We start from the raw sequence: 14,851 nt of genomic DNA, 5'->3' as shown, positions 1-14,851 counted from the left end.
TCCCTTTTTACTGAGATGGTGAATGCTTTCATTTGTGGTGGATTTTCCACAGCCTCGCCAACACTTTCTTGTGTCACTGCAGCGTAAAATACGTGAATATGTCACGTCCCTGTCAGCCCACTGCCGGAAAAAGAGCGGTAACTAAAGGTGCAAGTTGGCTCACAGGTATTCGCCTTAAGGGCAGCCGGCATGTTAGTTACAATAAAAACCGTAACACGGCCACAGTAATGTTGACTACTGTGTGAAACCACTTCACCATATCCAAGCTATTCTGAAAGATTACAACTACACTATTAACGAGACTTACCTTGGAAAAGCGTCCCGGCGCTCACGAGAGCCAGCAACAGGAAAGAAGCCGAGTCCATCCTTGGAAAGTAGCGGTGACGGTCAGCGGAAACCTCCGGTGAGCAGCTCCGGTCCGTCTGAGCACTGCGAATATGGACGAGGGGAAAGTCCGAAACACACCAAAGTCCGTCTCTCAGTGAGGAGCGCAGGTGATACACTGCCAGCTGAACGCGACGGCAGGAGGAGGAGAGGAGGAGGAGGAGGAGAGGAGGAGGCGAGGAGGAGGCGGAAGCAGTCCGGGGCTTTTTCGAATATGTCGCCTTGAGGTGCTATCGGAGATATGGAAACTCCCCCAAAACACGTGAAGGTCGGCAAATGAAGCGACAGGCTGCTGTTAAAAACGCAACAATACAGGCTGAGATGAAGGGTAAGCCTGTGCATATCAACTTTAAGCTAATGTTACCACATCTGTCAATCCCGAACAGATTGTCAGTGATTTCCGCGTTTCGCACCAACGGTAGTCTACAGAAACACTGGGGTTTACCTATTAAAACATTTATTACATCTATTGTGTGTGTTCATGTTCGTATTGCTCTGTAACTGTGCGGACACGCAGCACACCTAGTCTTTTCCACCTGTGACGCATGTTGTTTTGTGATACCTGAGCGCAGGTCCTGTGTGCGTAAGGCTCCTGAACCCGCCCCGCCTCAACGCAGCGTGTATAACCAACAACAATGAGCCTCAGAGAGGTCCGCAGGGCCGCTGTGAACCACCGGGCTTTCCCTTCTGATGTCAGTCCTCTCATACCACACTCCCGAAATACCTTGGATTTTTTTATTATTATTATTATTATTAATGAGACTCGATAAATTTCCCTAAAACAGAGCTCTCTTATCTTTATTGGAGAGGGACAAACAGACATTGTGTCTTTAAAAAGAAAGGGCTATCAATGATATAATATAAAATCTATTTCATCCGTGATGAGGTTTCTGTAATTTTCGTTGCAGAATATTATTAGCATAGTGTACGTATTTTATTAGTCTTATTAGGGGCAGCAGGAAAACACTGATAACATACAATAGATAACAGATGCCAGCCAGAGTGCAACTTTAAGAAAATATATTATTAGGTATTAGAGTTGGTATTACCTAATGCAAGGTGTTAGTTCACTGATAACCAAACCATTATTTATCCTGTGCTATTACAGACACTTTTAAAAACTGTGTGTGTGTGTGTGTGTGTGTGTGTGTGTGTCTGTACTTCAAGGAAACACAGTTATTATGGCGCCTCCTGATGGACTCATCTGAAGAATTTATGCAGAGTAACACTGACTCACTGACATGAAATACAGTTTCGTTTGTTGACCTGGGGGCTGATAAAATGTCGGGCTCTAGCTTATATTTCTACATATTCATTTCTGTTTTCTTCTCTGGTGAAGCTCACACTCACTAAATATACTGTGAGTGTATTATACACCTTCTGTGAGGTTTTTCCAGTTCAGACCGTAGCAGCTAAGGTAGAGCTGAACTAACTCATATCGATGCTGAATAGAATTCATTATCTGCGTTCTTCTCCACAATGTGTAAGTTATGTAGTACTTTTTGATTGCTGTATTTTGCTCACATATTTCCCCACAGAGGCCAGGGGTCAGTTTCAGCACTGCACTCCTGGAGTTGGCAGACCAATCCACACAGTGCTCGCTCAAGGACATTTCAGCAGCAGGGGTTTCCACTGACAGAATGCTTGAAGCCAAGATATTCAGTTAAAGAATGGCCTTTGAAAGAAAAGGCAATGGTGTCCCTGAAGTCAGCTGTGGGACATTGGGCAAATCTGCAAACAGCATATGTAAAAAGATTTCGTCAGGCTGATAACAGTAGTTTGACACGGCTTTGATCAATAGCATTCAGAGGCATTTGAAAGAATGTGAACTCATAAAAAATCACGGGCCCCACTACATAGTTTATACAGTAGTCAGGAGCCAACATTCCTGCAGGCTGGGCTCGGTACCTGCCAACCATGAGCGTTACTGTCACAGAAGCTGTTGCAAGAAAACAGCTCACACTGCATTAAGTTCAACATTTGACTGCAGTTGTAGTCACATTTGCATATCTTTGTCCAACTGGTGTGTGAAACCATATTACGTACCCCCCGTTGGCTTTGATGCTCCAGGCTCACACACTTCATGTGCACTGCACATGCTTGAGGGTGTGTCCAAGATGGCCCAGCCACTGGCACCTCTCACCTGATTTAAAGGACTTTCGATATTCATTTTTTTTGTCTGTGTCAATATGGTGTCTGACAGCAGCCCGTCTGCGGGGCTCAACCTCAAGCCCAGGGTTCATTTAATTGGTGGTCATAACTGAAGACACAAAACTACTTAAACAGCAGGTCACTTTTACTAGATGTTACTATTTTACTAGATGAAAAACCCACCAGTGCTCTATGACCATTTCATTATTTTCTGTTTTATTCAATGGATTTTAGTGCCATTGTCAGGGCAGGTGCACATCTCTAAACTATCCAACTTGTGTTTCCATTGAGTGTCTTCAGATGCTTCAAACCCCTGGATTGTCAGAGTTAAATGTGTCAGTAATGATGGAATCAACATTTCATATCATATTCATTTTGTGTGGCTATCAATATTTCTGTTTTTGAAACTCTGTGTGATCACAGACTTGACTTTATGAAAGGTGATGCACAGAGGCTGGAGTAAAAGGCCCTTTTTAAAGTGCTTCTGTCGGTATGGGGTCTCTGCTGGGTGACTTCCAGCTAATGTGCCACAGTGTGGCTCATCATTGAAATGTGTGATCATAGACTTGACTTTATGAAAGGTGATGCACAGAGGCTGATGGACACCTCACTCTCAAAATCAAACTGTCCTTGAGCTTCATTCCAGTTCTTCACCTCAACATCACTGCAGTTGAACAACAGTGCTGCGAGTCGCAATGAGACAAGAATAAGCACTGAACAAGCATGAAGCATGGCCATTAAATGCTTTATCTCTTCTAAATGTAATTCTTGCACAATAACATTAGCTTCTCCTTGGTAGGAGCATTTGTAACTGGCAATAACCAGGACCCTTCCACAGTGCTGTTTCCACTTGGTGCAGCAATCGCACTGCATTCTTGCCACAAGCTAACATAAAGTCTCTGGTCACGTTCCACGTGCCTCTGACATGGCAGCAAGAGCAAACAGGACCCAAATACACACAGAGTGCAGCTGTGCCTCAGTTCAGGGGTCAGATCCTCCAGAGAACGCAGCTACGAAGGTTGGCCTATCAGGTCATGCGAGGGCCAGGCTGAAGCTGTGCCTCTGCTCCAAATGAGACAGGCCAGCCTCACAGAGACCAAAGCTATTTGTGCATTCAGAATCTTGTCAGTTTACAGTTTTGCAAGTCATTGAGAGCAACTGAATTAGCTTGTGTGCAACCAGTGTCTCAGGCTCTGTGTTTGGTTCTTTTTCATAGAATTTTGTCTCTGCATATGAAGAAAAGCTCAGGTGATGCTAATAACATTCATGATGACTCAGTTCTGTCCATGTCTCAGTAAGCCATGGCAGTATGACAGTGAGCTAGAAAGCACAATACTAGGACTGTGAAACTGTTTGAAACACAGCAGGTGGCATAAAAGGCTGTCTTTGATGATCAAGATCAGGCTTTCAGGTTGACACAGGATCAGAAAAACACTTCAAAAGAGCAGCATGTGATTTAAAAAGGTTAAAGGAACCTGTAACAACAGCCAGCCTGCCACCAGTATATTGGAAACTGCTCCATGGGAGCTAATGAGCTAATGAAGACCAGCTGTGCAGGAAGGCAGCTGATAAGATGGGCAGTCAGGTGGTCAACAGAAGACAGAAACACACCAGGGACATCTAGTGGACAGGTGTGGCACGACTGGCTCTGGGAAATTGCACAACACAAAGAGTTGGTGCATCTTATCTTTCTTAACTCCATCTTTGCCCCACCTGTACTTCCTTCTCACTCCTCAGACAGACATTAAGAAAACGCAAATGTTCATAATGATGGCACAGCTGATCAATTTTCATGTCAACTGGGGACAGATAAGAGTAAAATTGATGTGGAAAGAGTCTACAGCTGAACACAGAGGATGGAAAGATGGTGTGAGTGTTGCTAACAGCAACACTGAGCCAAAAAACAAAGCCCATAAAGCCATGTTTCCATATTTCACATAGAGAATATGCTCACCTATCAACTGCTCCATAATGTTCTGTGTTCTGTGTTGCATTCGAGAATAGACTAAGACAGGCAGCATTTTCATGTGTGGTACTCAAAACACATATGAAATACAAATGATGGACACACTTTGCTCATAGAAAAAAGTGTTTGCATATTGGTTATTTCTTATTACGGAGCACTGTGGTGGAAAGCGGTCATAGACTCAGACAGATATTAGACTGTGGCTCCCTGTCAGTTAAGATTCACTCTAATCATCGATCAACTAAATTGTCTTCAGATAAAATAAAACTTAGTTTAGAGCTAGATAGAACATTGCTATTATGCAGTACACTCTGTAACTAAGATCATAGTATTTTGCCATCTATATTTGGGATTAAGCTTGCCTTAATTATGTCACATCAAAATCTTACCATTCTTTGTTTTCCTTTTGCTGGGGACCCCCTGGAACTGCCTCCAGGCCCCTCGCTGAGCCTACACAGTTTAGATTTTAAAGTACAAACCAATGAAGTCGGTGAGCCATGATTATCATTTTAATTTTAAACCCCCAGCAGACTACTTTAATTAAAAGCCTGAATTTCACATTCAACACACATGGGGTATTGGGTGCATAGTAATAAGGCTATGTGTAGTGTACTGTGTTAGAGGCATAGTCATTCAGCAGATGAGCGATTATGTAAACTGACACAAGCAAAAGCAAATGATTAAAGTGCCTCCTACTGGTTTATATGAGGAATTACTGCAGAAGGAAGAAGTATGTGGACATGAAACACATTCACATTTTGGTCCAAATAAAATGTAAATATAAATGTAACCTATTCCTTGTATTACCCTATAGTAGTGATAATTATTTAATTCTTTCTGTTGCTGTTTGTGTCTTTAGGTCTTTGCATAAAGTGTGTGTGTGTGTGTGTGTGTGTGTGTGTGTGTGTGTGTGTGAGAGAGAGAGAGAGAGAGAGAGAGAGAGAGAGAGAGAGAGGAGAGAGATATATAAGCAGAGAAAGATATATTCTACTTTGAAGCCTCACTGCTGCCCACTTCTGCTTGCTGGCAGATTCAAAGTCAGGTTCAATGATTCTCTTCTCACCCTTTCCTATAAACACCCCAACTTCTCTCTCCCTCTCCCTCCCTCTCTCTCCCTCCCTCTCCCTCCCCCTCTCCCTCTCTCTTCCTTTCACTCTCTCCCTCCCTCTCTCTCTCCCTCTCCCTCCCTCTCTCTCCCTCCCTCTCTCTCTCCCTCTCTCCCTCTCTCCCTCTCTCTCCCTCCCTCTCCCTCTCCCTCTCTCTCCGTCTCCCTCTCTCCCTCTCTCCCTCTCCCTCCCACTCTCTCCCTCCCTCTCCCCCCTCCCTCTCTCTCCCTCCCTCTCTCTCTCCATCCCTCTCTCTCTCCCTCTCCCTCCCTCTCTCTCTCCCTCTCCCTCTCTCCCTCTCTCCCTCTCTCTCCCGCCCTCTCCCTCCCACTCTCTCCCTCCCTCTCACTCTCTCCCTCCCTCTCTCTCCCCCTCCCCACTCTCCCTCCCTCTCTCCCTCTCTCTCCCTCTCTCTCCCTCCCTCTCTCTCTCCCTCTCTCCCCCTCCCCCCATCCCCCATCTCCCTCCCTCTGTCAGTAACTGAGCATCTTGCTGATAGAGTTTCCTTTTGAATCCATGGTGCAGTTTTCAACAAAACTCAAAAGGAAATTCCATCCTATTATTTTCAGGCAGAGTCAAACAAAGCTTGTCATGCAGATGAAAGTCAGTGGCAAACAGTGCAAATACAAGCACCTGGTTGGCTGAATTTAGCAGTCTGGCTTCAAAACACAAAGCAACAAGAGTCAAATTAGAAGGCGAAACTTTTAACAACCTGTTTCTTTTCAAATTAATTTGAGGACTTTATACTGAACATGCGTGTAGTTTTACATGGAATCAGGAGGGTTTGCCATGCGACCTTCACTAAAATAGAGATGCACCAATTCACCATCAACCAAATATCTTCTTTGTTATAGTTATAGTTATAGTACATCTCATTAGCACAAATGTGTTCCCTGACTTCATGAATTACATATTGGACTAGAATGTGATCACCACTTGTAATAAAAATCACTGTGTTTGAATGTATTTGATGTCTGCTATTCACATTAGTATAAGCCAGCAAGGCTGTACTGTACTGAGTTTGTTGAGTTTCTGGTCATAAAAGCCCATAAATACCCTAAAATAATCCTTTCATCATCCCAGTCAGTGAGTCTTAAAATGAAGGTGAGAGAGAGTATCTGCTGTGAAACTAAACACTGTCAGATCGCTGCTTCCTATTAGAATTCATTCAGCTGTGATTTAGTCACATAGTAGGTCCAGCATCATTTCACACTGACTTTGTGCTTCTCACAGCTCTTTCCTCCTCTTTCTATCTCTGTGCTCATTTTATTGCTCATGGGTAAGACAATGTCTCCCCACACTTAGATGATCTGATTTATCTTATGTCAGTTGTACCTCTACTCTCTCTATATATAACCGTAATCAAGCTCACCTGTTTACACCTCCAAAAACCAGGCAGTGATAAGTTTATTCTAATGATGGTGAAGCATTATCCAAGTGTTAAAGTCTCTAAGCCAAAGATTGCCCACCAGTGACATTTAAATTTCATTCTGAGGTGTAGTGCAGTGTCTCAGTTAAAGTTAATGGGGTATTCTGCAGCATTACTCGGTGATCCTGGCTGTGATGTATTTTCCTCTCTTTCAGCACAGTGGGTGAACACACTCTTATGTATGATCTATTTTTTTCTTTGCCAAGCTGAGCTAATGTAATGCAAATTACCATACACCAATTTAGAAGTCATTTTAAATATATCACCAGGGTTTAGTGATCCATATAGATCTGTTGACCTGTATCTGATTATTTCTAGCGTCAAGTAATATAATGTGTCCCATTTCATGATTTTAAGCACCAAAACTCTGCAGAGCTCCTTTAAAGTGGGCTAGCGCTGCCGTGTCCTGATTCCATAACGCAGAGGTGTGGTGATATTTTTCCATGGGGACTGCCCCACCTGCTTTGTTTGACCAGCTGTTTTTGAGTCATAGTCATTTGAGTCGTTTGACATAGTAGTTTTCAGTTTCAATCCTTCCACCCAAAAAAGAAACTGGTCAGGTGAAAGAGGTAGTATAGACGGAGACAGAGTCTGGTTTCAGTGATATGTGAAACTCCATTGTGGTCTGATGTAAAATTGGATCCATCTCCTCTACAAATTTGCCTTAAACAGTTTGAATGTAACGGGGACAAGAACAAGCGCAGGTTAGAATAAACACATGCTCTCAGTCACTATCTCTCGTTCTGGTGTGTAACATCAGCCGTGGTTGCTTCTTTAAAGAGGATCGCTGGATGTCTGTTTGTTTAATGTGTTTAATGAAGCTGAATTTAACAACCATATGAAGTGATTTAATAATGTCACTGAAAACATTTTGAACCCAGACTTGCAGACAAATAAACTCACATTTAGACAAAATTATATATATACGCACACACACACAAAAAAACTTGTAACAAAGCTAAAACATCCAAAATACACATTTTGCTGAAGAAGCAGAAGACATCATGATTAACTTTTTATTTTCTGTTTTGAGTACACCCACATTTGATGGCTATTCTACTTATTCTGTAATCTGTATACAATCATCTTAAAAGAAAATAATAAAAACTACCAAACATGAGCAAGACTGTAGGATGTGAGAATGCATGTGAAGGTTGACAGTCCAGTTATATAAAGCAACGGTTACTGTCCAGACAGATTATTTCATGACATTCAATCGTCAGAAATGAATTTTTGTAATGCAAAAACCTAACAAACAATGAAAACATCACATTGAACAACAGCTTCACTCTCTAAAGCCTTCATATTCTTCATGGTCAAGCTTTGCTTGTAACATCTGTATGACCTGAAAACATTCAGGCAGCTTATTTAGTTTTGCTTTCATAAAACTCAGTACAACACTATATGAATTAGATTGTTTTCATAGATCTGTTCTAGTACATTTGTGTCTCCTGATAAAATATCTCCAAAGGTTCAAGAAAATGTTGTTACCCTCACAACAAACCACGTGGTTCCCTATTTATGCTTTTCAGAGTCGACCACATGAATGCTAACACACTTTTCACCAGATAATGCAGAATTGCTACTAAAGCAAGCAAACTTTGCAATTCAAATTAGTCCAGTAGCCTACAACTACAACAACAAGACCAATAAACCACACAAATACAGCACATTCTACATGAGTGATATTACACTGAGCTTAGTTCGACATCACAGGTTGCAAACACCAATCCATTCAACAGTTCAGCTGGTGCAGAGTGGTGTCTGTCCCTCTTTAACAGTGTCTGGCTCTTCTGTAGAGGACAACTGCTGCAGTCAGAACCACGACGACGGCCAGAGTGAGGACGCCCACGGCTATCCCGAGACCCATCCTGGAGTCCGAGTCACTGCTGGACGCCGCTGCTCACAACACAACCACAGAAAACACGTTCACCACAACTCAACTCACATTGCATTATCTGCATACAATCAGGTAGAAGTGGCCTGGAGTCAGTCACTGATGGTCTCACTAATTATTATTATTAAATCATGATTTTCATTGCCATGAAATAGTACTCAGGTGGAATAAAATTAAACATTTATATTCCTCGTAGGATTAAAATGTTCAATTATTTGGTGAACTAATAAGAACTACATGACTTGGAATTAAACAACAAACCTTCTTCCTTCGATGTCAGCGCTGAACGGATGAAAGGAGAGAAGAAATTAGCGTTTGAAATGGTCATTTCTGAGCTATGAAAAAACACTGGCGATAACTAAAGAGTCTGAGGCAATCTTACTATTGGCAGCATACACGTGTTTCGAGCTAGCAAATTAAACTGTAAATTGCTTTTCAGAAAAATCCAGAGACATATTATCACACAAGCCAAAGCCTCTATGTAGATCCCTTTTTGTTATAAAATTCTCTTGCTTGATTTGCAGAATACAAAGCTGTATAGATAATACAGATTACTACACAGTACATTTCCTGGACAGTCTACTCAGAATGAAGAAGTCTGGATTAACACAGCGGCTCAGTGTTCAGGCTTCACATTATTTGTGCATTCACATCACCTTTCAGCTCAGTTTGCTCGGTCTGATGTGATTACTTTGTGATTTTACGATAACCGTATGTTGTGATGCAGTCATAAAAAGCTTAGTAAGCTATCTCCACTCAAGTTATTATCATAACATCCAATCTAACGACTTTTTCACTGTTCCACATCACATCAATACCTAAGACTTGAGCACTAGCCTTTTATTTTTTCCTTACATACTTACAATTCTCATTTCTGGTGACAATGGGAACTGCTGAGGACAGAGTGGTGGCTTCAGAAACACCAGTGGAATCAACATCTCTTTTCCTCCTGCTGTTACATTGCTGTAGATGAAGGAAGAATGAATGCAAGTAATAAATGAATCATTTCCAGATTTAAGGAGAGAAGTGGGCTGAAAGTCGTTCTGCATTACAGAACCTTCACTGACCTTGAAGTCATTGCAGGTGCTGATTTCACAGAGTCTGGTGATACAGTGGAGGTAGTAGGTGGAAACCGTCTGGTTCTGCTGTTCAAGGAACCTGAAGGCAGAGAAGGAGAAGCGGGCGTGGTGACTGTCCCCGTTCTCATGCATGGTGGTCATCTGGTCCCGGGAGCACCTGTTTGACAAAGAGAAGAACTGTGTTGGCCCAAAGTGGACTCCGACTGCCTCTTCAGAGTGAGATCTGAGAACTTACGAGACAAACAGGTTGAAGAAGGTGGAGTTGGTGGGATAAGGAGAGATGGAAGCATAGCATCGGTCCATGAGGACGTGGTACCTGGAGAGGGAAGAACAATGGGCATCAGAGGTGATGCCAATATGCTTGTTTTTTTTTCCAGAAAAGACATTTAATCTGCGTTCATTCAGTTTGTTTTCAGAGTGGGGACATCTGAGATACCAGAGATTCAAAATGTTTTGGAATATGTGACATCTGTGATCGTCTTTCACACAAGACCAGTGACAGCATGTGGACGCTCTTACTGATCAGTCAGGTTGGCTGCTTGGACCTGGACATAAACGTTGGTCCTCAGCTCTAAGCCCAGCCGCGGGATGACCAGAGGAGTGGTGTAGTTAATATCCTGTCAACAGAAACGTATAGCTGGTCAGTTGTAAACAATGGTGTTATCCACGTTTTACACAGTTCATTTGGGAAGTTTGTTTCGCCTTGTTGTTTGTTGCCCATTGAGTGTGATGTGTTTGCTGTATTTCAATGCAGAATTAATTTGATTTGATGTAAACTGAGTTGAATTTATCTGAATTGAATAACACAGACAAGCCAGAATAACATTCTGACTTTTGAATAATACAACTTACTAAACATTAACATAACCGGTTCCACTAGCTTACTGTAGGTAAAACATGACAACAGCAAAACACAAGCAGCGTTAGACTAACTGACTTTACAGCCAGCACTTCACCATAAAACATCTGTGTCTCAGCTTACACTGAAGAGTTCCATACTCAAAGTACTGATGAAGCTCCCATTGTTGTCCCTCACTGCAATGGAAGATGCTGACCTACATGGGACAAGGGGTGATGTCAGAAACAGGGAGGAGTTGGATGAATGAAAGTCTGACTGCATCCTACATGTTGCTGTACGCCAGGATTGGATTTCCACCAACAGATGAGAATAAGCCACTTTTACAGCCTGAAAACCAAGTCTTATTTTGTCATATTTGAACCACATACTGGGTTACAACTGTTCTAGTCATCACAATGAAAACAAAAAGGATGGTTTGGTTTTTGAGGAAGTTTTGCCTAAAGTCAAGCACATTCGTACAGTTTGGTTTGTTAATGTTTTATGATGAACTGTCCTCTCAAAAGCAGAGAAATATGCCTCCTGAAAAACTTTGAACCATTTGCATGTTTAAAATGGCACTGGAAAAAGACTAAATCCTGCGGCTACAGTGTGCTACTGTGTGTATATTTAAAGAGAAAGACAATCAGATCATCATATAATAATCATTTAGATTCATTTGGATTCTGTTCTTGTCTTTTTCTCAGAGAATCTTGATCATACAGACAACCAGGGACTGAGCTGAACCAGGTTAATATCACTGCACTCAAGAAGGAAGAAGGTATCCATGACTTTGGCTGTGTTTATTTAATTTGGAAAAACTGTAAAATTCCTCAAAAAGCAAACTATCCCTTTATAAAGCACAACTGTCATAGAATACTTACCATCAAACTGGTCACAGACACTGTCAGTTTCCCCATGTAACAACATGTCCAGTTATGTACAGTAAACATCTCAAAAACCATTCAGATGGAGAGATAAAAGCAGAGTTCTTACACTTCCACCTGGGTGTTGTTGATGAGATACTCCAGAGGGTAAGCACAGGAATAATAATATTTGAGCTCAGCGTTATAGGTGACTACTCCCGTGGTTGGATCGTGTGAACGCACCACACCACTGACATTAACCGTCTGGATGTTGGAGAAGTCAGCAAAGATCCCCGTGCCAGCTGCACTGGTGGTCTGGAGGCAACATTTACGGCAAAGTCAAGCACAGAGAAAAAAAGAGGATGCTTTGAGAAAACATGGATTCTCCACAATTCTATTCCAGTTCTACTAACCAGGAAGCTGCTGCCACAAGCATTAGTCATGTTGATGGGGAAGGTGAACCTGACAACAGGCGGGGTGGCGGATTCGTCCAAGGTTCCTTTACAATCTGGCCTGTCAAACATGTGGTTGAGGATGAGCAGAGACTCATTGTAGCCGGTGTAGATGACAGGGCAGATTTGGATAGCCAAGCTAATCGAGGACGTGCCACATTCGACTGAGATGTCAGTGTATTCTATAGGAGAGGGAAAGGAACGTCAGTAAGCTTTTTCTGCAGTTGTCATTTGAAAACCTTTTCATTCACAAACTAGTTTCATGTGTAGAAGGAATCAAATCCTAGAAGCAAAACTGAAACTAGGAATGTGGTCTTTCAGTTTTCCTGATCTTCTGTTTACACCTGTGTGGCAAAATTGCATTTGCATTAAAGGTCCTGAGGTCGAAAATGAAATAACAAGCATGACCTAAACTGTGCATGAGAACATGCATGCCTATTCATTCCCTGCAAAATCAGTGGAGAAGTAACATGAACGCAGCAGAATAAGATGAAGCAGGCATACTGTACCTGGACGGCGAAGGTCACCCTGGCAGGTCAGCTGACCGCTCTTTGCCACCATGGATGCCAGGAAGAGAAAGCTAAGAAGGTTCATTTTTTCCTTTCTTGGCGTGGACATGTCTGTAAAAGGAAAAGACAATGTTACATCAAAAGAACAGGACATTTCTGCAGACGTTACTGTCACCTGACTTGGCACCCACCTTGATGTCCCACTGACCTTGTCCCCTTCCTCTGCTTGTCTACTGCTTTGAGCAATGTATGTTCTCAGTGGAGTGGTGGTGATTCTTATATAGCTATGACTCTTTCTTAGGATTGGACAGAAACAAGGTCATATCCACCTTGACTTTACTCCATAGAAACAATTCATTTGTACTGGGAGTTCCATGGACCATAGCTTAAGGCTGTTTAGTGAAACCCTACACAGTGAGAGTCTATATGAGGGACAATGACCTTGCTCCTTTTTTTAAACATACAGATTCCCTTAGAATGCAAACATGAGACTCCGTGAAGCAAGTGTTAAATCTCCAGGGACAAGCCACAATACTTTGATGCCCTTTTTAGGTAAGAGTATACGTATTGACAATAGCAGCAATATCCTTTATCATGACCCAAAGATAATCCTGTGGGATAGTTCCACATCCCAGAGGGTGCTGCAGGTACTGCACTTGGGTGCAGTGTTTACATTGGTTAGGGGAATATTTCTGGAGGAATACACAGTGGCTCACCAATATCTTCAGCAACCACGTGAGAATGACACAAAGCAACATGAACAATTTGTTGAAATGACTTAATACTAAATACAGACTGCAGCAGGTTAGCTATTTAATTCTAATAAGATGTGCTGGAAATAAAGCGAGTCTGTCATTATTTTAGGTTTATTAACCTTAATGAAAACGAATATTGGACTGATTGTTGCTCAGTGTCACCATTGTTACACAACTGCTATGGACTCAATAGATGGTTTTCTTTCAGTGTCATCAGTATACCTGTGAAGCCATATGTGAAGGCTGGAGCCCTGTTTTGTGTTGTCAGGGAGGATGTTCTCCATTGTGTTCTTTTCAGAGCAGTCATACCACCCGAGCAGGGCCTTTTAACGAGGTCAGCTGATGAATTTAGAATGACAGAAAATGTTAACTCTTAAATCCTGTGATACAGGAGAGGCAATCTTCTGCTGAAAATGGAAAAGTTCCAGATGTTGGACCCCTTTGCCGACATAACACAGAACAGTGTGGTGGTGCACAGAGGTCACATTACTCTGAAAGACTCATTGACAAAAAAACTGCTGAACTAACACAAAACCCATTATACTCTGAAAAAGATTCAAAACAGGAAATGCTGCAGTATACAGTCAGGCACACAAGGTAGGCTGAAGCTATGTGCTTCATCTTGTTAGATACCAGTAGATTGATTATGCATGATTAGTCAGTGTTTGGTCAGCATTCAGTGAGCTAAGATTAGCTAACCCAAACCCTCTCATTAACTAACTTCAGCTTTGTAATATAACACTCCCTTGCCTCTGTTGAGAGCCTTTCTTTATATGGGCATTTGTATTTTGCGAATTTACTTTGCACATTTGTGAGGATGACTGAGGATAAGTGACAGTGACAGATAATGACAGCTACTATCTTACAAAAATGTCAGCGCCGCCCCAGAATGCTTTTCCTACTGTGTCCACCGCTTCAACTGCTTGTATAATAACTATGACAATAATTCAGAATAACTGTCAGAGTGAACATGGATCTAATCTATTTACAAAGTTAGATATCCTTATTTATCTATAAATTATTCACGCTGGAGAAAGTGGAGGTGTCATGGCCTTGTCCCGGTCCTGTCTGTTTGTTGTTTTCTTGGGTTCTGTGGTCTGTATGCATCGTCTTTTCCTGTGCTCCTCCCCAGTTTGCTTTCCCCTCCACACTTTCTCCCCACATTTGCCCTGTCTCAGCCTCCTTTCCAGTGTTGTCTCAAGCCAATCAGCTCCTTTCCTGTTCACCTGTTCAATTCACCTCATTCCCCTCATTAGTTTAGTTTGTATTTAAGTCCAGTTTTCAGTTCAGTCTTTGTCAAGTTGTCTGCCTTTGGCAAGCTAGGTCTCCAGTTGATTAGGCTCTGGTTTGAGAGCCTGCAGCCTTCCTGCTGCTAAGCCAGCCAGATTCTGTCCAGCAGGCCAACGTCCTGCCAGCTCCAGC

At 42.3% G+C, this 14,851-nt stretch overlaps 2 protein-coding genes across 4 annotated transcripts in view; both read right to left on the bottom strand.

The window, feature by feature from the left end:
* Positions 1 to 785, bottom strand: part of alcama (activated leukocyte cell adhesion molecule a) — a 64,656-nt gene extending 63,871 nt beyond the window's left edge. For 2 of the 3 annotated variants that reach the window (XM_041951934.1, XM_041951933.1), the window contains exon 1: positions 308 to 785. In XM_041951934.1, coding sequence (XP_041807868.1) covers positions 308 to 365 — 58 coding nt within the window. In that variant the 5' untranslated portion in view covers positions 366 to 785. The remainder of the gene's footprint in view (positions 1 to 307) is intronic. The other variant, XM_041951931.1, reaches the window with a different exon arrangement.
* An 8,025-nt stretch (positions 786 to 8,810) lies between these two features.
* LOC121617505 (zona pellucida-like domain-containing protein 1) lies at positions 8,811 to 12,783 on the bottom strand. Its single transcript, XM_041952696.1, has 9 exons — positions 12,675 to 12,783; positions 12,127 to 12,347; positions 11,844 to 12,028; positions 10,995 to 11,067; positions 10,532 to 10,629; positions 10,248 to 10,328; positions 10,001 to 10,169; positions 9,797 to 9,896; positions 8,811 to 8,938 (listed from the first exon to the last, which is right to left on the bottom strand). The coding sequence occupies exons 1-9, from the start codon at positions 12,781 to 12,783 to the stop codon at positions 8,811 to 8,813; spliced, it is 1,164 nt and encodes a 387-aa protein (XP_041808630.1).
* Between the last annotated feature and the right edge of the window lie 2,068 nt (positions 12,784 to 14,851).

This window comes from Chelmon rostratus, chromosome 14 (genome assembly GCF_017976325.1).
Source record: "Chelmon rostratus isolate fCheRos1 chromosome 14, fCheRos1.pri, whole genome shotgun sequence".
Classification (NCBI taxonomy): Eukaryota; Metazoa; Chordata; class Actinopteri; order Chaetodontiformes; family Chaetodontidae; genus Chelmon; species Chelmon rostratus.
Note: the sequence above shows the minus strand (reverse complement) of the source record. Positions and strands in the feature narration are given on the sequence as shown.